The 25,489-nt window shown below is 38.7% G+C and overlaps 1 protein-coding gene across 1 annotated transcript in view; it reads left to right on the top strand.

The window, feature by feature from the left end:
• The window catches only part of LY75 (lymphocyte antigen 75), a 76,998-nt gene that overhangs the window by 18,307 nt on the left and 33,202 nt on the right, over positions 1 to 25,489 (top strand). The window contains exons 4-19 of the mRNA XM_083370758.1: positions 309 to 473; positions 5,835 to 5,945; positions 7,354 to 7,497; positions 8,479 to 8,667; positions 9,782 to 9,939; positions 10,983 to 11,093; positions 12,935 to 13,023; positions 13,239 to 13,408; positions 13,548 to 13,744; positions 14,812 to 14,954; positions 16,717 to 16,798; positions 18,068 to 18,139; positions 19,617 to 19,740; positions 21,818 to 21,853; positions 22,777 to 22,952; positions 25,132 to 25,196. Coding sequence (XP_083226884.1) covers positions 309 to 473; positions 5,835 to 5,945; positions 7,354 to 7,497; positions 8,479 to 8,667; positions 9,782 to 9,939; positions 10,983 to 11,093; positions 12,935 to 13,023; positions 13,239 to 13,408; positions 13,548 to 13,744; positions 14,812 to 14,954; positions 16,717 to 16,798; positions 18,068 to 18,139; positions 19,617 to 19,740; positions 21,818 to 21,853; positions 22,777 to 22,952; positions 25,132 to 25,196 — 2,032 coding nt within the window. The remainder of the gene's footprint in view (positions 1 to 308; positions 474 to 5,834; positions 5,946 to 7,353; positions 7,498 to 8,478; positions 8,668 to 9,781; positions 9,940 to 10,982; positions 11,094 to 12,934; positions 13,024 to 13,238; positions 13,409 to 13,547; positions 13,745 to 14,811; positions 14,955 to 16,716; positions 16,799 to 18,067; positions 18,140 to 19,616; positions 19,741 to 21,817; positions 21,854 to 22,776; positions 22,953 to 25,131; positions 25,197 to 25,489) is intronic.

Below are 25,489 nucleotides of genomic sequence, written 5' to 3'. Positions count from 1 at the left end.
TCACAGTTTTACTAGTTCCTGTTTTTTTCTCATGTGTTTTACAAACCTGTTGCAGATAGCACAAGAAGAACCCGGGGGTGGGGGTGGGGGGGTTGTAAAACTGTACATCTAGATCCCAGTCCATCTCCTTTGTAGTCTGGATGGCACAGAGAGTGGAAATTGAATGCCAATATTGGAGATGAAGATAATATGTGTATATGTATATTTGCTCTCATGTTGACTAAGTTGATTAAGGCAACATGTTCAAGAGTTCTAGATTATGGGTATGGTACCTGTAGATCTCAGATGTGAATACTTGTCTTCAACAGAGAATGGCTGTCAAAATACATGGGAACAGTTCAAAGATTCTGGAAATTGTTACCAATTAAACACACAGGCTGCTCTTTCTTGGAAAGCAGCATACCTCTCATGTAAGAAGCAAGGGAGTGACTTGGTCAGCATCACAAGTCCATCCGAGCTAAATTATATCCAAGGTAAGTACAACTTTATACTGAGTTCTAGAGGAAAGCTGTCAGTGGCTAATGAGAAGTAAGCAGATTGATTTCAAGACAGATGCGACCGACTCAGTTAAAACAAGCTCATGCAGAGACAATTGTGACTTAAAAGCAGATAATAGTGCCAGAAAGGTGGATCCTAATTTAGAACCTAAAAAGAGCGAGGAATAAGCTAAAACAGAAGTCCCCAACTTTTGGGGCTCCAGGGACCAGTTCTGTGGAGAGAGATTTTTCCGCCGACCAGAGGGTGCGTGGTTTTGTGTGCTACCTGCATCTCGCAGACGGGGCTTTGTTTGTGCGGACCGGTTGCTAGCATGCCACGCCCTGGTACCTGTCCATGGACCGAGGGTTGGGGACTATATCCACAGGAGCGTGTAGTCATCATCTACATTGTGAAAAGCAGTTGTTTGACTTGCAAAAGTTGAATGGCTTCTCTCCAGGAGAGTCTTTAAATTGAATGCTTTCATTCAGACACCCCACGATTGCCAGCATGTTCTTCAAAATAAAGCCAGACAAGGAACAATGGATGGAAACAGATCAAGGATAGATTTAACCTAGAAATAAGGAGAAATTTTCTGACAGTGAGAACAATCAACCAGTGGAACACCTTGCTTTCAGAAGTTGTGGGTGCTTCATCACTGGAGGCTTTCAAGAAGAGACTAGACAGCCACTTGTCAGAAAAGGTATAGGGTCTCCTGCTTGAGCAGGGGGTTGGACTTGAAGACCTACAAGGTTCCTTCCAGCTCTGCTGTTACTCTGCCATTTTATTTTTTCCCATTATGTGTGTTTCACACAGTGGGATTTAGCCCATTAAATAACTCATATTGACAATAAGAGAGTTCTTCCTTTAAAGTTTAATGATAGCAGAAAAGTTGGTAACTCCAAGGACGTTTTCTCACCACAGTTCTTGAGAAGAGAGAGCCTGAATAAATAATCTGTACCTCCCATATCAAGTCAACTTTCTGAAGAACCTTAGAGATAAACTTGATTAACCCTTTCAGTACTCTGCCAGATACTGAACAAGTGGGTATTGTAAAAAGAATTTGGTGATCTGAGGGAATTAGAAACAACACTGCAAAGTTGATAAACCTAACAGAACTGGTCATCCCAAGTGACCGTGAAAATAATCCTTATTTTGAGAAACTATCTGCTGATTCATTTCCTATTTCAACATGGGGTATGGATGTGGAAGAGAACAACAAAGAGTCCTTGTGGGTATTTCCACCTTACTCCCTCTTCTCCCCGATAAAACATCACACTATATACATCACCATTTGGGGTGAGTTTGACCCTGTGTCTTTGGATGATGTGGACAGGATCGTGCGTAGACTGAGCACTACAACTTGTTTACTGGACCCATGTCCCTCCTGGTTGGTTTCGGCCGCCGGGGAGGTGACGGGGCAGGCTCCAGGCAGTTGTCAATGCTTCATTGATGGAGGGTGTCTTCCCCTCCACCTTAACAGAGGCGGTGGTGAGGCCCCTTCTCGAGAAGCCTGCTCTGGACCCGGCCTCCTTGAATAACTATCATCCTGTCTCCAACCTTCACTTTGTAGTGAAGGTTGTTCAGAGTGTTGTGACGCGTCAGCTTCCGCAATTCCTGGATGAAGCGGACTATCTGGACCCGTACCAGTCCGGTTACAGCACGGAAACGGCATTGGTCGCACTGGTAGATGATCTCTGGCGGGCCCGGGACAGGGGTTGCTCCTCTGTCCTGGTCCTACTTGACCTCAGCGGCTTTTGATACCATCGACCATGGTATCCTGCTGCAACGGCTCGAGGGGTTGGGAGTGGGAGGCACTGTTTTACGGTGGTTCTCCTCCTACCTCTTGGGCCATTCGCAGTTCATAGTGGCAGGGGGGCAGAGATCTACCCCGAGGCCCCTTTCTTGTGGGGTACCTCAGGTCGGTTCTCTCCCCCCTCCTTTTTAACATCTATATGAAGCCGCTGGGTGAGATCATCCATGGCTTTGGGGTGAGGTATCACCAATATGCCGATGATACCCAGTTGTTTATCTCCACCCCAAGCAACCCAGTGATGTCCTTGACGTGATGTCCTGGTGCCTGGAGGTGGTGCGGGTTTGGATGGGAAGGAACAGGCTCAGGCTGAACCCCTCCAAGACTGAGTGGCTGTGTATACCGGCATCTCGTATTGTCCAACATGTTCTATCTCTTTTGATGGGGGGGAGCTATTGCCCTCCTCAGAAAGGGCCCGCAACTTGGGTGTCCTCCTGGATTCACGGCTTAATTTGGAGGATCATCTAACTGCTGTGACCAGGGGGGCCTTTGCACAGGTTCGCCAGTTGTGCCTCTTTTTGGACCAAGATGCCCTATGCACGATCACCCATGCCTTTGTCACTTCTCTCCTGGATTACTGCAATGCTCTCTACATGGGGCTGCCCTTGAGGTGCACCCAGAGGCTTCAACTGGTGCAAAATGCGGCCGTGCGGGTGCTTATGGGAGTTTCACCACTACTGCGCTAGCTGCATTGGCTTCCGGTTGCCCTCTGGGTGCAATTCGAGGTGCTGGTAATTATCTTTAAAGCCCTACATGGCTTAGGCCCGGGGTACTTGCGAGACCACCTGCTGCCAGTGTCAACCTCCCATCGCCCGGTTCGCTTCCACAGAGTCGGCCTCCTCAGGCTGCCGTCAGCTAGGCAATGCCGGCTGGCGACCCCCAGGGGGAGAGCCTTCTCTGTGGGCACGCCAACCCTCTGGAATGAACTGCCTCCGGAGCTGCGGACAGCCCCTGACCTTCAATCCTTCCACCGTGACCTGAAGACATGGTTGTTCCAACAAGCGGGCCTGGACTGATCATGGTCTTTAAATTTGGTTTTTATCGGTTTAAATTGTCCTTTATTTCCTTAATTATTGTTTAATTCTTTTTTAATCTTTGCATTCTATGCTTTTTAATTTTTTATTGTTGTGAGCTGCCCTGAGTCCTTAGGGAGAAGGGCGGCATATAAATTTAATAAAATAAATAAAATAAATAAAGTGTAAGTAACATAAACAAAATAAAGGCTGACAGACAAGCGTAAGTAAAATGCAGCCATATCTTAATGATCTGCTAATTGAGGGTGGTCTTGGACTGAGTTACAGGTGATTCTCACTTAACAACTGGTCATTTAGCTGTTTGAAGTTACAACAGACGCCCCCCCCTTCCAAAAGTTACTTGTGATCCGTCTGGAAGTTGTGGTCACTGCAGCCCCACAGTCCTTCACCCTTATGTATTCAGGACAAAAATGGTCCCATTGCTGACTTGTGGGGCCTTAAAAGCTACTTCACTTGAAAAGTTCAGACACATGTTTAAAGACATATACTGGGAACTGATAAAAGATGTCATCTCCTGCAGTCAGAACAGGAATAGGTATCTACTCCATATATAGCATATTAATAATTAAAGTTATCACATATTGGCTGAGGATCCACTCAGTGGACCTTGATAGGCTATCCAAAATACATTTAGCAGAACAGAAGTGTGGTCCGGCCCAATTGCTGTGTAAGCCGATTTACCAAAATTGTTTCACAGCATGGGTTTTCTACCCAGTATTTACTCTCAACTGTCTCCTAGGTAATGAAAATTTTTTTAACAGAGAGTCCTAGATATCAGTGCTCAAACTGATAAGGAGTTCTTGGCAGCAAATAGAGATTTAAGTTGGTTGACTAAGAACAAAACTATATTTCAACTTGAAAAAATATTTGTCAGGTGTGTTTGACCCGATTCCCAAGAAGCGTGTTCTAGAGTAAAATTTGAGTTGTTGTATTCCATGGCCAGATATGGATGTTTCCATCACTTGCCCATATTATGAGAGGACATGTATATATGGTGCCCCAGACATCAAAGATATTGGTCATGTTTTGTTTGATTTTCAACTCTGCCCCTCTTAGATACTTAATATCTTCACTTGAAAGAAAAATCCATTGGGACCTGAATCGCTGGTTGTCCTACTTCTTCCTGGGCTTTAATGTATGTAGTATGAGCAGAACAGTTTATAGGCTATGCTACGTTTATTCTCAAGGCAATTAGAACCTGTTGCATTGAACAGATTGAGGCATCATGTAAAGATGATGTACTTATCTGAATGCTGTTTCGTTCTACTTACAACATATGCGTTTCATTACGGTATTTTTCCCTGTATCTATTTTACCCTGGAATTATATCCTGTAATTTATTTTTGGTTTTTTTTTTATTTTGATGTGGTCAATAAATTATCTATCTACAACTTTGTACTGAATTCTAGAGGAAAGCAATCAGTGGCAAATGAAGAATAAGTGGATTGATTTCAAGATGGAATCAGGCCACCAGATTTCATGGCTTGCAGGACAGAATATTTTTCCTAATTGCTAAATTTGATATTTGATAAGTTGAGTGATGATTTTAAAAACATTTGGCTGAATTCATAATATTAACATAATATTAACTAGTCATTGTAGGGACGTGATGGCTCAGTGGGTTAGGATGCTGAGCTTGTCAATCAGAAGGTCGGCAGTTTGGGAGGTCAAATCCCGAGCAGAGCGAGCGCCTGTTACGCGTCCCAGCTTCTGCCAACCTAGCAGTTCGAAAGCACGTAAAAATGCAAGTAAAAAAATAGGGACCACTACGGTGGGAGCTAGTCATGCCGGCCACATGACCACGGAGACGTCCTCGGACAAGCGCTGGCTCTTTGGCTTTGAAACGGAGATGAGCCCCTAGAATTGGAAACGACTAGCACGCATGTGCGGGGGAACCTTCACCTTTACCTTTAACTAGTCATTGGGAGCCAGCCAGTATGCAATCAAAATAATACTAGTACAGGTAGGCTTGCTTTATGGAATACCTAATTCAGCAACCATTCAAAATTACAACAATACTGAAAAAAAAAACTATGACCAGTGTCTGCATTTATTACCTTTGCAGTGTCCCTCAACTACATAATCACCATTAGTCAGTATGCATTGTCCTGTGCCTGACCTGTTCTTTTTCTTCCTCCTTCCGTTGCAGAGTAGATAAATGGGAAAGGAAGGCATTGCAAGAAAGTAAGCAGGCACGCAATGGGGAATACATATTAAAAGCAGCATATTGAACCCATTTTTTGCCACACCACACACATTTCATTATCTAGAAAGGATATTTAGGAAAACTGCGATTTGCAAAGAATAACAGCAGTGCAGTGCAAATATTGAGTAGATATTAAATATAAAAAATACACAGTCATATTGCATTTGAGCTCAGAGGCAAAGGATAAAGATTTGGTTTTTTGTTGTTTGGTTTTACTGTAGTAGGTAAATCCCAACTATGACTTGATTGACTTGAAACTGCTCTATTACCTGCTCTATTATCATTTACTTTGTTTAAAACTCTATAGCTAAAGATGGTATCGCAGAAATATTTTGGATTGGATTAAATCAGTTGGATGTTTCTGGAGGCTGGCAATGGTCAGATCATACTCCATTGAACTTCGTGAACTGGAATTCAGGTAACTGATTTTTCCTTTTTTCTCTGTTAATTCATATTTGATGAGCTTTAGAGCAGGGAAAGGAATTGAAACAAGAACTGACTGAAAAAGATGAAGTTAATGCAGAAGAAGATTTAGACGATGGCAAATCATATCTTTAGTTCACACTGTCCTTGGGTGGAGAACTCTGACATCTTGGAATAGACACTGGAATCTGTTTATCTAGCCTTTCATATCTGTCCATCTAGTGATGTTATCCCTTCCCACCGCCATGTTTTTATACTGTCTTCAGCCATTTAACGATATTCTGTATTCCAGTAATGTCATTATTTGATTCCTCCCATGTGGAGTAAGATGATATGTAACTCATAGCAAACAAATAAGCAGTGGGTCTCTATAGTTATATTTGGATGCAACAAGTAACCACGTTTGCTGGGGACAGGGTTGCTCTTGTTTTTGTTTTGTTTTGCTTGCATTGGCAATCAAACCATGATTTGGAATACTGAAACTAGTTCCGGCAGGCAGTGGATATAGGCACTGGAGGACAGCCTACCTCCCCTATAGTATGTTGTATCACAGGGGTCTTCAAACTTGGCCCTTTTATGACATGTGGACTTCGACTCCCAGAATTCCTCAGCCAGGCATGCTGGCTGAGGAATTCTGGGAGTTGAAGCCCACAAGTCATAAAAGGGCCATGTTTGAAGACCCCTGTTGTATCAGTTTTACACACAGCCACCTCAGTTCCTCTCTGCAGGGAATCATCCACCACCATGACATGCTTCTTTCTCAAAGGGGTTCTTGGGTTTCTTTAATCCAGGGGTTCTGGTTTCTTCCTTTGTGTTCTGTGGCCAGGTTGCACAGGTGCTATGAATTATCCCTTAAAGAAAGATGACTCCTCTCTTGGATGTTCATTTGTCCACTCTTCTTGGAGAGCTTCAGTTGACCTGTCCAGGAAACCTCGTCTCTTTCTTCTCAAGCCCTTCAGTGTTTTAAATCTTCGTTCATAATGCACAGTATAGAACAACTCTCTCCAACCTTTCCTGCTTTGCGGACCAGCGGAGGGGGTGAGAGGAGAAGGTTCTGCACGAGTGGCGGGTGGGAGCACACTTAGCTCCATTCAGGCAAGCAGCGGTCACATGCACCCGCCGCTCACTCAAACGGAGCGCCACACGTGGGCTCATCCATCCGCTGTGCGCAAGAAGTGGAGTTGTGTCCGCATGCTTGCCCGCTGTTTCCACGGCCCAATTCCAAATGGGCAGCTGGTCTAGAATGCAGGGTAAAATCAACAGTGGAACTCACTATGTTGAATTTTTTAAAAATAAAAATACAAATTCTATCATTTTAATCTCATCCTTTGCACTCCAATACCTGTTGTAATCTATGATATGGTGTATCATTAGCCTAATAACGAATCATTACTCTTCTGCAGAGATGCAGAGTGTATCTCCACTAGAGGGAAATGATTGTGCAGCTATGAATGCCGACACAGGTGACTGGAAGAGTTATCCCTGTGACACTCCACTGCCTTATGTCTGCAAGAAACAAGTTAATGACAGTCAACAGGATTTCCCAGGTGAGTCTGAAATGCATTGTGAATTCAATTTGGGTCTGGTTTTTGCAGCTAAAATGCCAAATCCTTACATTTTGGTAAATAAAGCAACTTCAGAACCATTTCAGATTTTCCAAATGCTTGCAGTTATGTTCACACAACATAATGTGATTACTATATTAAAACTTTTATCAGGATTCACAGTATACTTTGAAGCAAAAGGGCTAGTTTAGATGTTTATAAACTTTGTATAGCTTTTTCCTCAAGTTGAAAGTACAAGCTCAGCATGGATTCAGTCACTAAGTTTTTATTTAAACACTTAAAGCCATATTCAGTTACCTTGAGGTAAGAAGGGAAGCCAAATAAATAAACAAACAAATAAATATGCGGTATGTGCACAGCCATATATGATTATAGAGAATAATGTGTAGTAAAATTTGGATTGAATTATTTTTAAGGTAGCAAAATGCAGTTTTGCAGAAAATATTAATTTTCTTTAATTATACATGGAAGGCTTCAGAGAATTTTTATAATTTCCACTCAAAAGGATCTCAGAAAATTTTATTTGAAGGATTCAATAAAACTTGTCCCTTGTGTAAATGTGGTGCTGCAGTCTCTTTATGACTTGATTGTGAGTAAGGGCAGTTGCAGAAGTAACCAAGAATATAAAATCTCTATTCTGGCATTAATAGAATTTATTCTGGGTCATTTGTTTAAAAAATATATCTTGAAGGCAAATGATGTAAGAGGGACAATTCATGCAGGGTAATTTTGACTTCTACCAGCTGAGCCTTTTTGTCCATCTGATTTAGTATTGTGTACTGTGACAACAATTCAGATTATTTTTTATTTTTTTAACTGCAGATGCCAAAGTTTAAAACTATTGCATCCAAAATTTGTTCCCTTTGAGCTGTGACCCCTTCCCTATGGTATCAGTTCTGTATCATTGCTTTTAGAAATTATTGTGTTTTCTAGCAAATTCTTTTCAAGTTCTTTTTTTTTTAGATAATCAGAACAATATTGAGACTCAGTGTGAATCTGGCTGGTATGCATACGGTGGATTTTGCTATATGCTAAAGAACAAAGCTGCTTCGTGGAATGATTCATATCAGCTATGCAGTGAACTCAATAGTAGCCTGATCAGTATACATTCCTTAGCAGATGTTGAATTAGTTGTTACAAAACTCCACAATGGTAAGTTGGAATGGGAATGAGTTGCTTCTATTTTTCTTTTACACATTACTCTCAATTTGAGGTTGGAACATACAGTAAAAACTGTTTTATTAAAGATTAATGTAAATCTCTGGTATTACTAAATCTATGTCCACATGTTCATTATCTTACAAACAGTTGTTGCTTAATGACTACAGTTGGAACCAGCAACTCAGTTGCTAAGCAACATTGTTGTTAAGCAAGACGTCCCATGACCATAATGGACTTAGAGTCTCACTTCTACCACAGTCATTAAGCAAATCACTACCACAGTCATTAAGCAAATGAACCACAATCATAAAGCAAGACTCCACATGATCTTGACTTGCAATTTTATGGCTGGCTTCTCCATTGACTCTGCTTATCAGAAGCCAGCTGTGAAGCATGCAAATGGCTATTATGTGAGTCCAGTGATACTTCAGCGGTTGCAGCTGCAAAGAGCTGAAGTTATGTTTATAAGTTATATTTATAAGTTATATTTTCAGTCCAATCATAACTTTGAACAATTGCTAAATATGGTAGTTGTTAAGCATATTTATTTGCCATTCAGTGTGGCAAATACAGCAACAAAAAACCAGTAATGGTTTAATTCCATTATTATGACACAAATGAGAAGTGGCTATAGAAAAAGTTTTATTTTTTTATTGTATGGTTTTATTTTGTCAGAGAGGCTGAGCCAGGGGGACAAGTCAAGCAGGGAATTAGTTTGGAATCCTTATGTAGGCAACAGAAAGCAAGGTATGTACACACACACACACACACACACACACACACACACACCTCTGAATGGGTTAAGTCTTACCTAGTCTGGTGCAGGTGCAGATTGTCAATCTGGGGAAGATTCCTGTGAAATAAGCATGAACAACAAAGTAGCTAATTGAACTCTACACCAGGGTTTTTCAAACTTGGCAACTTCAAGATTTGTGGACTTCAACTCCCAGAATTCCCCAGCCAGCCAAGCTGGCTGAGGAATTCTGGAACTTGAAGTCCACAAATCTTAAAATTGCCAAGGTCTACACCCTTGGATCTGATTATCCGTGCCTAACGGTTTTGTCTCATGATTTTTGAACTGCTTAAATTTCTGCTTTGATTGTAGATACGAAAGACAAAATATGGATAGGGTTAATAAATAAAGACATTCCAGCCTTGTTTAAGTGGTCAGATGATTCCAAAGTGGTATTTACATACTGGGATCAGAATGAGCCAAAGGTTTCCTTCAAAAGCCTTCCAAACTGTGTCTCTTATTCTGGAAAGGTAAGGATCTTTTGGGATGTGTTATAATGACTTGTGTAAAGCATTTTGTAAACTTCATAAAAGACAACGTATATGACTTATTTTATCAGAGAGTATTTCTTTTGTGCTGAAGAATTAAATTAATTAAAATAATTAAACAGGAAGGCTGCAGAGTTTTGATGTGATAGTGAAAGTGGTCATTCACATACATCCTTTGGTCATTTATAATCAAGTGTGACTATGCAATCCTTCACTTACTGGAATTTTACTTAAAATGATTTACTTCTTTGAAATAAATTTGCAACCTAAATAATCTTTTATGAGAGTGAATGAAAAGTATTTAAAACCTGCAGAAGGATTGTTCTGTTTAGCAATCCTAGCCGTATTTAGCCATAATTAAGCCCCTCTCATTTCAGTGGAATATATATTCATTATTGCAAATTTAATTTTTTTTTAATCCCATTTATATCCCGCCCTTCTCCAAAGACTCAGGGCGGCTTACAATCTAAGCACAAATCAATGTGCTTAGCAATAGCCTTCATTCTATGTATATGCCTGCTTATTAGGGCTTTCGTCCCCCCAAGTGGCATTATTACAAAGTCAGCTTATTGCCCCCAACAATCTGGGTCCTCATTTTACCTACCTTGGAAGGATGGAAGGCTGAGTCAACCTTGAGCCTGGTGGGACTCGAACCTGCACTAATTGCAGGCAGCTGGTGTTACTTAAGGAGGCATTAGCCCACTGCTCCACCAAGGATCTTTGGTGCAGTTTCTCAGTCCAGAAAAATAGGTGGGATTTTCTATAACTCTTGTTCACAGGAGTAACAGATGAAATAATTAACAATTAAGTTTAATTATATATTTATCTCATTTACGCTACCCTATTTTATTTCAGAGTTCTATGAGAAGTATATTTCAAGAATTTAGTGAGGAAATGTTTTTCTACTGTGTATTTTTATAACTTGTGAAAGATAAGTGCAAAGTACATGAACAATTGAAAAACCATTCATTTGGAAAATTATGTCTTTGAGAGTTCTAAAATTATTGGTTTCCCCCTTTTTGTAGTTTGGCCGATGGAACATCCTACCTTGTAACAATAAACTTAAGTTTGTGTGCATGAAAAAAGGAAAAGTTTTAGAGGAACAAAAATCTGATAAGGATTGTTCGCCAAGTAAGGTAAAGAGAAAACAAAAATTTCTGTTCTAAATGAGAGATGAACTTTAATTAAATATATTTGGTATACCTAACATTGTTGCTGCTTCAGGTTCAATAATAAGTTATAACTCAGAGTACATTTTAATAGATTTGTTCCATAATTCTTCTCATTTCTATGTTGTGACTACTACTTTAGTTTTGCATCCATTTTATAATACAGTTTTTTATTTGCTCTGTCTCCGGGTAACCGATTATATATATGCCCTAGTAGTTGATATTGATTCTGAATGAGCATTTCAAATTCTGTAATTTTTCTTAAAAGTCCTCCCTCATTTTTGTGATCAATTTTTCTCCCTCCAGCAATATGTAAGTACATCAACCTTGATATGTTCCAGCCTTTGCCAAGTAGTTATTGGTATGTTCATGGAATCTAAATGGACCATATATACATAATAAATGTACTTTTCTTACTATAGTTAGCTCCAAAATGGAAAGTATTTAAAGGAAAGAGCAACACTTTGATTGTTGGACTTACTATTTTTCTCATAATATTTTATTTATTAGATTTGTTATCCATCTCACTTTGAGGTGACTCCATATTTTTTAATCAAGCTTTGTCTTATATTATGTCCTTTTAAAATTTTCATATCCTTGAACCATAAGTTTTTATGAAGCCTGTTAGTTAGACAGGGTCCTTCTAATGTTAATGTTCTATTGTTTGCAGATTTTATTCATTCTATTAGCCATGACCACTTATGTCTTTTGAGTCTTGTAAACTACTAAATTAAACTTCAGGATTTTTCCACTCTATATAAATTTACTTACGGTTTTTTGCCATTCTTGTACATTTTTTTCTGGAATTTGAATAGGTATCATTTGAAATGAATAAATTCTTAAATCACAATTGATTCTGACCAAGAAAACTTTTGACATAAATATTTTGATGTATTTCTTGATTATTTCCTGTGAAATACAACTCAGATATTTCAGAGAAACTATTATTTGGCAGCCAAATTCCTCCCATTGGAAATTATTTTCTTCCTACATTACATTTCATGCATTTTTAACATTGATTTTATATGCAGAGAATTCTCCAAAGCCTTGGGATATTTTCAGTAACTATCTTATTGTATGTCATAGTTCTATGATTTTTACTCTCATTAGTTTTTTATAGATGCCAATGTTTGACTTGTATATCACTAGTTTAGAAACCCATATAAGGATTCAAGAAATGGGTTTTACACACAGGATGGCCATACGTCCATTGGAAGACTGAAAGGATCAAATTAGGGACAAATCATCAGGGAGGAAATCTATCTCTCTGGTCACTCAGAGTCGATACCAACGTTACCATTCATAACCAATCAATGTTGATACCCCTCAAAAAAAAATCTAGAGACTTGTCTGAAATGGTATAGGTTCTCCTGCTTGAGCAAGAGGTGAAATAGAAGACCTCCAAGCTCCCTTCCAGATCCTATCCTATCCTATCCTATCCAGCTAGGAGGATAACCATTCTCTAGCAATTTTTCCAATTATCTTTCTGTATTTAAACAAGCATTATATCACTGAAAGTTCCAGTTGAAAATCTGTCTTGAAGTTTCGGCTGCATATGAAAGTGTATGTGTTTCAATTTTACATTTAGTTTCTGTTTTAAGTAAACTGTTATGTAAAACTTACGTTTTAATGATACGGTTTTATGGCAAGATCTTAAAATGAAACAAATAGCAAGCTGTGAAAAACAAGGGCAGAAGCAGATGGACTACTCACACTAGCTCACCATTCCTATTTTATGATTAATGTGATCACTTTATATGCCATGTTGCCTTTACCTTTGAATAAATGATTATCATCCTTTAAATTAGGAATGGAAGAAACATGGAGATTATTGCTATAGGATTGACAAGAATGAAGTCTCCTTTGGAAGTGTATGCAATCTTACTATAGCAAACAGGTATTGTACAGTGAATGCATAAAATTGTTCAGGCGATGGCTGATTTGCCAAATATTTCTTACATTAAAAGCAATTTAAATGTAAGAAATTTAAATTTTCTTTAATTTTAAAATATTGTGCTATATCTTCCAGAAATATTCTCTTTAACCCTAGCTAAATTCATTTTGTACATTTGATGATAATTATTCTTTGTATTGAATTTCTGACCCTTACAGATTTGAACAAGAATTTATAAATAATTTAATCAGAATGCATAATAAAGTTGAAGAAAAGTACTTCTGGACTGGCTTGCAAGATATCAGCTCGTCAGGAGAGTACAGATGGGGAACTGTGGATGGAAAGAATGAAATGCTAACATACACAAATTGGGGCTTCTTTCAACCAGGTAAAATATTGAACTTAGTGAAATGCTCATACTTGTTTCATTATTAATTAATTAATTAATTAATTGAATTTATTAATACAGCCTTGGGTGACTGTTTTCTTAAACTATTGCATAAATAATTGAAACAATAACTTTTTAGAATTTCGTGGAGGATGTGTGGCAATGTCAAGTGGAAGATACCTTGGAAAGTGGGAAGTCAAGAATTGCCAAACATTTAAAGCTTACTCTATTTGCAAGAACTACATTGGACCAAAGAGAGAAACAGAGATACTGCCAAAAATCACTGACCCTTGCCCACAAGGGTGGTCCAGAGGTTCAGGTCTTGCTTGTTATAAGGTATTACATCAAGCCTATTAAATTATTATATCCTTTCTGTTTAATTACATTCTCTTGGTTCTTAAGAAAATATACTCTTGTATAGGGTTTCCTGCATGAGCAGGGGGTTGGACTAGATGACCCCTCTCCCTCCCTCCCTTCCTCTCTCTTTCAGTTTTGTAATACCCTAAATCAGGGGTAGGCAACCTTGGTTCTTTTATGACTCATGGACTTCAACTCCCAGAATTCCTGAGTCAGCTGACTCAGGAATTCTGGGAGTTGAAGTCCACGAGTCATAAAAGAGCCTAGGTTGCCTACCCCCTGCCCTAAACTATCTAATCTTTAATATTAACTCATTGATTAATGTTTTTCCTTTAAAAAACATACAAATTACTATTATTTGTTACATATTTTCCCAAAGCAAGATTTTAAAAGTATTTTTACATTTTTAAAGCCATAAAAATAAGATTTTTTTTTAAAAAAAGAATGCTTCCCCGAATGCAACTTTCAGATACATATTTTGTTTTTCAGAAATATTTCTGCAAGCAAATCAATTTTGTGTTTATGCATCTTTGAGCAAAGAAAAATAGGTGGTGGGCTTCATTCAGTGCTACCCTTTCTACTGTAACAAAATCTATTACATCAAATGTTATGAATTTGCCCTAATACACATCCATATTGAATTCCTTTGGCAATTTTAGTCTTGAATTATTTTGAGATGGTCTGAGCGGTTCTCTTGGCCTACCTTGGAGGAATTCTGTGGAGTTCCCATTTTTCCCAAAGCTGCCTCTCCCATCCTTTATGTTGGATTCTTCAGAGATAAGAGAGACTTGGTGGGAAAAAAAACCAAGTGAAAAATCGTTTCTTTCAGTTAGAACTTCAAATGGATGGAATAGCAATCTTGGGACTTGATAACCAATGAAATGAAGTGATGACGTTCTGATAAATTTGTAATGAAGCAAAACAGAAATGTTAATAACCAGATTGGAAAGTTCATTAATCTGTAAAAGTAGTAGGCATATATGTCTAAAAAAATAGCAATATTGTACAGCGATAAAATGTATTTTTTTTTCTATTTCCTTACAAAGTTTTTTCACAAGGAAAGAGTGCTGAGAACCAGAACTTGGGAAGAAGCTGAGAGATTTTGTGAAGCTCTTGGAGGACATCTTCCTAGCTTCAGCCACCCAGAAGAAGTTAGGGAACTCCATATAATACTGAGGGAGATCATCAGGTGACGTTCTCAAGAGTTTAGCATTTTAGCAAATTCAAATGATGTCTAAATATATTTACCACAACAGAGGTGATCGATAAAGTAGCATTAAAGCTTTTAAAATACTTGAACCGTCAAGCAATCTTAACCAGTCTCTTAGAGCAGGGGTGTCAAACTCAATTTCATTGAGGGCCGCATCAGCATTGCGGTTGCCCTCAAGGGGCCAGGTGGGTATGGCCAGGGTGGGCGTGGCCTACTGGGTGGGCATGGCCAGAGTGTGTATGGCCTACTGAGTGGGTGTGGTCAGCTCTACATCATTCGCATCAAGGGTGCCTATGGGGGCCTGGGCAAGAGTGGGACATATCTGAGGGTCTCTGGCAGAAGGAGGGTCTTTGGGCCAGGGCCAAGGCAGTGGGGGCCGTTCCCTCACTGTTTCCAGGATGGCTTCATGGGCCACATGAAACCACTTCGCGGGCCGGATCCGGCCCCCGGGCCTTGTGTTTGACATGTCTGTCTTAGAGGCATCTTCAGACCAAGGAAAGGGAGGCAAATGGTTCCTGGGCAGTCCTGTTCAGTGTGAAAGAGAAGTTCCTCTGCTTTTTTTCCCCCTTCAAAAATGTAATGTTTTTACAGTGCAATTTCATATCACTTTTATTATCAACTACAGAAAACTGTTTCAAGGATCAATTAAAGGAACTGTCAAGAGTTGAATCTTTCCAACGTTTATATGTCATCTCTTTTATATGCTGATTACCATTAGGAATAAGTGTGTCACCATCATCATCATCATCATCAAATCTTTCATACAATCAAAGACCAGCATAAGGAGGCTGTGCATTTGAAATTATTTCTAGAAGAAATAAAAGACTGCTTGAGATGATGATGATTGGGCAGAAACTGGTATACTTTGGGGCATAGAGGGAGGACAGCAAAAAATGTAGATCGGTAAGATTAGAGATATTTCTGGAATGTCCCTGGAAGAATTGCAGGTTTTTCACCAAGGCCAGACAAGTTAAGAGGACGTTTGTCTCTATTGTGCCCAACTCAAGGGCAGCTGATTAACTAATTTGCTAAACAAAAAGATTTGTGGCTGCCAAAGGACCTGCTGAGTTATTGTATTTTTTTTATCTACTGTATATACTTTGGGTAAGCCAAGAATTGTGGGTGTCAAAATACATTCCAAAAATCAGGCTTGGCTTTTCTGCAGATGGGCTTATCCGCAAATATGTACATAATATTTTTTAAAGTACCCCTATTTCCCATATATTTTCCTTGATAAGCCAATCTGTACATAAATAAATCCACAAAATGTTAACAAAAATATCATTTAAAAAATGCGGTGTGCTATCAGCAGAGAGCACATTTTTCATGGTATTTTGCTTAAAAATTCCAGGGTTGGCTTTATTTACAGATGGACTTATTTGTAAGTCTATATAATACAGTGTATTTATTTACTGGCATTTATATCCCTGTAAGTGCTTTGCCTTTCACTACATAATACCACCAAGCTTCTATTTTTAATTTTTTTGGGGTGTGTGTGTGTGACTTCTGAAACTAGATTCTAGACCAGGGGTAGGCAACCTTGGCTCTTTTATGACTCATGGACTTCAACTCCCAGAATTCCTGAGCCATGCTGGCAGATTAGCAAAATAATCTTTCACATGCTTTCAGATTTGAGCATCTCAAAGAGCAATTATCTAAAATGACAAAAGTGGTCACCAAATACATCAAAGTAATAAAACAAGCTGAACATTCCTTTTCATTTTTACTCTTTTATTTACAGTAATGACAGATGGGTCTGGATTGGACTAAATAAGAGGAATCCTGATCTTCTGGGATCATGGCAATGGACTGATGATAAGCCAGTAAGTTAAGCTAGAATACTAAATGATATAATCATAGCTGGGAGAATATTGGTGAAATTCTGAAGTTGAAAAGCTTTGAAAGAAAAACAGGAAAAGTAAAACAGGCTTTATATAATAATTTTAAATAATGTACGGTAGCTTAAATTGGTTACGAAAATGTTCAGAAATCCAAAACCTATGTCATTTGACTATTATTCTATATAAAATTATTTTAAGGACAACTTGTTTTATTTAGACATAATTACACACAGGGACGCGGTGGCTCAGTGGGTTAGGATGGTGCATTTGATTTTTGTTTCTTAAGTATTTGTCTTGGTTAAATTTCATTTAATTTCATTCATTCAGCTATTTTTCTAACCTTTGAAGGTTATTTTGAATTTTATTTTTGTCTTACATAAGACACCCTAGCCAATTTTGGGGCATCTGAAATTTGGTAAAAATTCCATTTATTCATCCAAACCACTAATAAAAAAAATAAGAGTAGAACACAGGATTGATCCTGGTGACTTTCTATTTAATACTCTCTCAAGGTTCTTATAGGGACACGGTGGCTCAGTGGGTTAGGATGCTGAGCTTGTCGATCAGAAGGTCGGCAGTTTGGCGGGTCGAATCCCGAGTGCCGCGTAGCAGAGTGAGCGCCTGTTACTCGTCCCAGCTTCTGCCAACCTAGCAGTTTTAAAGCACGTAAAAATGCAAGTAGAATAATAGGGACCATTACGGTGGGAAGGTAACAGCGTTCCGTGCGCCTTTGGCGTCTAGTCATGCCGGCCACATGACCACGGAGACATCCTCAGATGAGCGCTGGCTCTTCAGCTTTGAAACGGAGATGAGCACCGGCCCCTAGAGTTGGAAACGACTAGCACGCATGTGCAGGGGAACCTTTACCTTACACACATGGAAGACCTCATATAGGGACACTACTGTGGTCATTTCTTGGGAAGGGAAGGGAAGGGAAAAGGAAGGAAGGAAAGGAAGGAAGGAGAAATGCCTACAAAGAATTCATGCTTTCATAGAATGAATATAAAGTTCTGGATTATGATCAGTAACCAATTCATAATATGACCTTTAACAAATTAACCAGAAGATAATCTGGTTCAGTTTACTAAATATATATATATATATATATATATATTAATGAGTGTTGAAAGTACTCTTTTTATTTTCTCAAGATTCCTGTCCCTACAGTACTAGGATATTGTGGCTATTGTTACTAAAACATGCTAATTAAAATTAATAACACACAGCTTTAAAATCATTCTTCCTCCATAGGTCTCTAATGTTGTTATACCCTTGGAATTTAGAGAAGATGACTATGATCTTCGAGATTGTGCAGCTGTCAAGGTGCATTGTGACATTTTTTGATTACTAACTCCTAAAGAGAAGGAAATACTGGAAGAATCAGTGCTATTTTTTGTAAAATAACTCAGTTGACCTAATGCTTGCAATAATTCCTGCAATTTAGACACTTAGACTGCCCTAAGGGATTTTTAGCCTGTGCTTAGTTAAAATTTCTTTTTACTATGGAATTGCTTCATCACATTTAGCAGGAAATCAGGTTTTAGATTGCAGCCCTAAAAAAAAGAGTTTGTGTGGGGGAAATACTGTACTGCTCTACAGCCTGCCTGTTTGAACAGCCTAGGAGAGATATGTAGGGGGCAAGCTTGCATTAGTCTGATGATTTGGGCCTTCTTGTTTTCTCACACACAGTCACCTTGATTTTGAATGGAGGAAATTAATATATCAGTTCCAGATGGAGCCAAAAACAGTCCTGGAATTTTTAAACAGAATGAATCTGAGGTCGTCCTTGTGACTTTACTGTCTCATCCCCAAAACACCCTAATCTTATTTCTGGCAGGAACATAGACATAACTAAAATCTCCTGAATGCTTGCAACCTTCTTGCAATGCCCTGGCGTGTCCATCTTACTCATATCCTTCCTGAATATCTAATTCAGGGGTCTTCAAACTTGGTAACTTTAAGACTTGTGGACTTCAACTCCCAGAATTCCTCAACCCGGCACACTGGCTGAGGAATTCTGTCCACAAGTCTTAAAGTTGCCACTTTTGAAGACCCCTGATCTAATTGGTTAACTTCAGAATAAAACAGCCCTTTTCAATTATGTTATATTTGTAAATATTACACTGGAATGCAATAACATGCACGATACAATTTGTCTTGGAAAGTATAGTAGCTGTGATCCTTTCAATAGGTTGTTTTGTTTAGCTGGAAAAAGAATTTTATTTAGCTGGAAAAAGAAATCCTAATTTAAAATAGGTATGTACAGTTTTTGACAAATATTTCAGATATATTTGCTTATAAACATATCAAGCATAGCACTGCAATCTCATACTTCAGTTCTGAGTAAGTATTGTTTTGCAGTAGTTTAATCCTGTTAAAAATAAGTCCCACTGGATTTAATGGGACTATTCTCAGCTAAGGGAAAGAACATTTATTTGATCCTTTTCTACTTCTGCATTTACTATTCATCTATATCAACTACCAACTCAATGTTGGCTCAACCTTCCATCTTTCCAGGGTCAGTAAAATGAGGACCCAGATTTTGGGGGCCAATATGCTGACTATAAACCTCTATAAAGCACTGTGAAGCAGTATATAAGTCTAATTACTATTGCTATTTTTTAGCCTATAACTAGAATCCCTTGTACATTTAAAAAAAATTCCGCAGAATACAGAGATTTATAATAATTAATAAGAAGGAAGGAAATCTTTTTTTAACAGAATTTAGTTATGTACACTTCCTTGAGAGTTACTACAAAAAGAAATAATGCATATTATCACTGCTGTTGTAATTATACAGACCCTCGAACAAAAACGCCGGCGGCCATGGCATATTTACCTATGGAAAGATAAAGAAGAGAATTTCTACTTAAAACCTTTCCATTGTGATGTAAAACTTGAATGGGTATGCCAGATCACTAAAGGTAAATTTGGGTTTCAGTTGTTGTTTTTAGAAAGAGCATCTATTGCATTCAGCGTGGTTCATTGCAGATAAAAGCGTGCAAGATAAAAGCATTAAATTTAGGGTTAGTTTTTCCTTCATTTTATTCAACATGTCAGCATTATGATTGGCTAATTTCCTGTAACTCTTAAAAAATCTGAGCTCTGAAAATATCAGATTCCCCCAAACTTTGAATTAGTTTCCATCTGATTAAGGGTTAAATCAAATGTTGAAGTCCCATCATTGGCATGCATTATTTCAAGAATGGGTGTCTTACATAAAAGCATTTTCTTCCTTTTTCTGTCCTACTGTTAACCAGTATCAATATACCCCAAATAGGATTTGGCAGTGTATCCCAGACTTCATGATTTTCCCCGAGTAACCTTATTTCCTAGGCAAGGCTTGGCATAAGTCAATTTGGCAGACCCAATTTGGCTGAATAAGAATTTTTAGTGCCAGCAACAACAAACATTGATAGAAAAATACAGATGCCTCTCATTCTTGTAGTGGTTCAGATCCATGGCTTTTTCTTCCTACAAATTAACAGACTCGCATGGTGTCTTTGAAGCAGGGCAATTATTAAAGATAGCGCTTAATTACCAACTCTTGATCTGAGAACCACAAGCCCACCATACGCCTTCCAAATGTAAAACTACTTTTTGACTTTCCATCCAATTTAACTAAAGGGCCAACAGTGCTGTTAAACGAAACAAAAGCACCGCCTGATAGCACAATATGGATGCATCTCAAGCTGGATATTCAAAGATTATGTTTTAGTTTAGTGTGTAGCCCAGGGTTTTTCAGTTGGAGTTTAGCCAGAATCCTAGGATTCTGCAAGAGGTCACTAAAGGTTCCCTGGGGAACTGGGATTTATTTTTTTAAAAAAGCAAGAGACTGAACAAAATCCTTCCAACCTCCAACCCTTGATTGGCCCCCTGGAGCCCACATGAACTGCTGGCTGGGGCAGGAATCGTACACACACACACACACACACACACACACACACACACACACACACACCTGAGACAGGTGCAGTGCTGGGGGGAAGTGTTTTCAAATAATAAATTATTTTTATGTTTTGGAACAAGATTGTACCAGCAAAACAGGCCAGCAGTGGGATAATTTCTTTGCTTTCTCTCTGGCTATTAGTGGAGATAAAATTAATTCCATTGTATGAAGTAATTGTCCTCGGAATAATCATACGTATCTTATTCCATTTGCTGCTATTTGCAGTACCCTCTTGGAGTATGGTAATAGCAAGTCTTTGTACAACTCTTTCCAAGAACTCTCTATGGATTTTCGATCAGTTAAATGTTGGATTTTTTTTAAAAAAACCACTTGAGTCTGAAAGTGTAGTATTGATAGCAAAAGAAAACCTGCCTTAAATAGAAGGAAGCAACCCTCGAGATTAGAGTTGCTTTTTACAATTTGGATTCATGCCTCAATTAGATTCAGTTTTTTAAAATGACTCGTGTTAGGCATATGGTGTTAGCCTACAATGTTGGGTTGAAAATATATTAACCATAATGCTATGTCTTTAAGAAGTTAATTGGCCAATGGGTGTGTAAGTGTTCTCATGGCCATAAGAGGAAGCTAGGAACGTAGTTTCTCTCTCTCTCTGAATTCACTGATCTCTATTATTACTGTTTTTGCTTTGCTGTTGGTTTACTACTGTTGTAAGCCTGAACTGTGTATTTGACCTCTGGACCGGTAAGAAGACTTTGTAGCTTGGACTGTTGCTATTGTTTATGACCTGGACTGTTTATTTTTTGACTGTGCATTTTTGTCTTTACACCACCTCAAAGTAAACTACTTTTTGTTTTTAGACCTCAGTGTACTCTTGTGTGACTCTTGCTGCTCTCAGTACCCTTCCTTGTCTGTGCAACTCTTTGGTAGCACAAGGAGACCTCTGCACAATTAAATTCCTTAACAACTCGAGACACTTTATATGTATTGAAAGTGTTAAATTATTGCTGAATTCAGGTTTGAACATTCCTGTGACAGTGACACAGCCGAGAGATTAGATATATATTAGTGATAGGCTTTTCCTTTATCAACAGGTACTACTCCAAAGACACCTGAATGGTACAAACCAGGTAAGATTATTTCTTCGTTTTCATACACTTCATTGTAGTTGGGCTTGGGGACTTTTCTTTCCACAGCCTCATGGCGGTTTTATTGTTCGCTTAATCCCAGTTCAGGTATTTCAGATAGCTGGAATGTGCATGGGAGTTTTTGTGCATTGCATAAATAATGTATTTTGTAAAACACTAGCATTCCATATGGTGTGTGTGTATGATTGAAACTTGAAGTAAGATTTATATAATTGAAATTTGAAATAAGTACTACCTTTATCCAGAAGAAACTTGGCCAAGCTTCAGGAATAACTATGAAGTTATTCCAACTCTGATTCTGTGACATTGAAGCGTTGACACGTCATGATGTCATTGCATAAATGGTACGCTCATGTCATGATGCAAGTACATCATATTATTTGTATGTGGATGGCATGAGACATATGTCACTTATTCCTACTCCACACAGACACCCTAGAATGATGCATTTATTTATTTTTTTGGTTGATTGTAAATCATTAAAGCATCAGGAAATAAAATGCAGAAGTTACAGATAGTGATAATTACCTTCCCAACGTGACCATGAAACGTTTTAGGTGTAACCCAGTCTTTCTTGCACTAGAGAGTTGATCAAAACATGTAATTAGTAAGAAAGTTGGTTGGTTTAATTCTCAAAGAACTTTGTTAACTTAATAAACTTGTTAACTTTAGCAAAATGATTCATGTGATGAAGTGAGTTGTAATGTTATCGCTTGAAATCAGACTTGGAGGAATTGAAGTCAGATTCAGTCATTTGTTTCTAAGTCAGATGCCCAGCATTTTTAATTTTGATTCACACGTCTTTCCCACCCACCCCCGGTTACATCATGATTCAGATTGTATGGAGTTGCTGGCTCATGTTAGGTTGTACAGAATGTAAGCTTCGTGTGTAATTTTCTTTGTAGACGAAGAAGGAATTCATGGGCCAACAGTGAATATTGATGGGTCAGAGTTCTGGTTCGTGGCAAATAAGAATTTGAGCTATCAAGAAGCTTCCTTGTATTGTTCTGAGAATGGAAGTGACTTAGCTTATGTGACCTCTTCAACAGCGCTGAGTGGGATTCTAAACACAATTTTAAAAGTAATGTGTTAATTTTTATTTTGGGTGACTTCTATTGAATGAAATGACTGCCAACATCCCTTTTCTTTGTGGATTTTGATGGAGGATATTTTTAGGGGTGTATTAACCCAATCAGAGACAAATTACTTTAGTTTTCCATTCAAAAAATGAGCAGGAAAGCATGCTGCTGTTCTTCGGTAATTTGTTACTAAATTCAGCAGTGAGATCTGGGTGACTCTGGAGAACGTGTGAAATCTGTGGATTGCTCATATCTGCACTTTGTGGTATAGCATGTCATATGCATCTCTACTGCTCTATCCATGAATAGATACAACAATAAAAGGTTAATTTTGGGTTGATTATTAAGATATTTTAATGGGGAATTTGGTTTAGTTCACTTGAAAGAAGTCAGAGAATGAAGCCAGTTGCCATAATTGAAGCAAACTATAGCTACTACTTTTCTGGATTTTTTTTTTCTGGATACAGGTAGTCCTCAACTTACAACAGTTCTTTTAGTGTCTGTTCAAAGTAAGCCGCCCTGAGTCTTTGGAGAAGGGCGGGATATAAATGGAATTAAAATTAAATTAAATTAAATTAAATTTAAAAAGTAACTTGTTTTTCACACTTACTACCGTTGCTACATCCACATGGTCAAAATTCAGATGCTTGGCAACTGCCTCATATTTATGATGGTTGCAGTGTCCCAGGGTAATCACTTTTTGGGAACTTCTGATAAGCAAAGTCCATTGGGAATTCAGAATCACTTAACAACCATGTAACTAACTTCACAATTGCAGTGATTCACTTAACAACTGTGGCAAGAAATATCGTAAAATGGAGCAAATTCATGTAACAACTGTCTCACTTCACAACAGACATTTTGGGCTCAATTGTCATAAGTCAAGGACTAACTGTAGTTAAGAGAGTATCATTCATTCACCCTGAGGCAGTGATTAACTGGGAAATCCAGGTTCTAGTGCCACATTAGCCACAGAGGACTGACTTTCAGCCCAATCTTATCTCACAGATGGTTATTAATGGGTGGCAAAATAGGTCTTGCACTGCATGTGACCTAAATATGAGCTCATCCAACTAAGATTACAGAACTTGGGAAATCATAGGTGGCTTCTTAGTTGGATCAAATTATAGATTAAGTCAGCATGAATCACATTTACCATAAAGCCAGTCTTATTAAGATACCTGGATTTAATTTCTCCCTCACTTATGATGTGCCTGCATTAAATGTTGCTGGTTTTTTCATTGTCCTCCTCCTAATTTCTTGTGTATTATAATCCAGGGCTTTTCAACCAGTGGTACGGGTACCACCTGTGATACATTGGTACCTGACAGGTGCTACGCAACCATCCTAGAAAAGTAGCGGGGGAGGGGAATGAACTCAACCGATGGCAGCACCACACAAGCCTGAGCGAAAGATGGCTGGAGCTACAGGGCTGTCAGGGCTCAGCGGAAGTGCCAGGATCAGCACCAGGCTCCAGCTGGAGCTCGGCGCTGATCCTGGCGCTTCTGCTGAGCCCAGAAGAAGCGCCGGTCAACTGTAATGTTGCAGCATCTCCAGAGTCTTGTGATTTACATTCAGGTGCTTGGCAACTGATTCATATTTATGACGGTCACAGTGACACAGGGTCATGTGAAGTGACCAAAACCTGCTGCAACCACCCAGCAGACGGGGGGGGGGGATAAAAACCAAACACCCACCCACCCACCTACCCCACCCCCACTGCCCATCCTCAACAGAAATGCTCATAACAGTGAAAACCTCAGACAGGAGGAAGAGCGCTGCCGGGCAGACAGGCAGGTGTCTTGCTCGGCTGTGGCCTGGGAGGCACTTTTTTCAGTGCCATTGTAACTTTGAACACTCACTAAGTGAACTGTTGTAAGTTGAGGACTACACTTTTTTCCTTTTTTTTTTTTTTGGTCATCAAAGGACACCTTGCTAGGCGACTGGTGGTACTCGGATGTTGCCATATCCTAAAAGTGGTACAATGGGTGAAAAGGTTGAAAAGCCCCGTTATAAAAGCAGTTGAGAAAAACAACTAACAAATCATTAGTCATGAGGGTTTTTGAGCTCTCCTCAAAGATCGCTTCACTCTCGTGCAACTGAGAAACTTTTTTCAGTATTGCATGGAAGAGAGTAACATTGGATATTGCATTTCACGCTAATACAATCTGCTTTTGGCAGTTATCGGATGAGAATCAGAACTGGTGGCTCAAATACAGAATTCCAGCACTTTACAGGCCTTGGTCGTAAGTAGAAACATCCATCTATGTTGTTCAAAAGATTATTTATTTTATGAAAACTATTTACAAAGTGCAATGCTGTATCTGCCACAAATGACTGAAGGTCAGATATTGAAATGGTAAATCTCAGGAGTGGGGCTATATTTAACACTACATTTTGTCCTTAAAACATATTTTTACAGTGGTTCAAATGGAAATTTAAGAACAGAATGGATTGATTAAAGGTTTGCTACCTCTGTTCCATAAACAGTTGCGTATGAGCTAGTGGGAGGCAATATTTTGCAAGATTTAGTGCAAAC

The sequence above is a fragment of the Vipera ursinii genome, assembly GCF_947247035.1.
Source record: "Vipera ursinii genome assembly, chromosome: 1".
Lineage (NCBI taxonomy): Eukaryota > Metazoa > Chordata > Lepidosauria > Squamata > Viperidae > Vipera > Vipera ursinii.
This window is presented reverse-complemented; position numbering and strand designations above follow the sequence as displayed.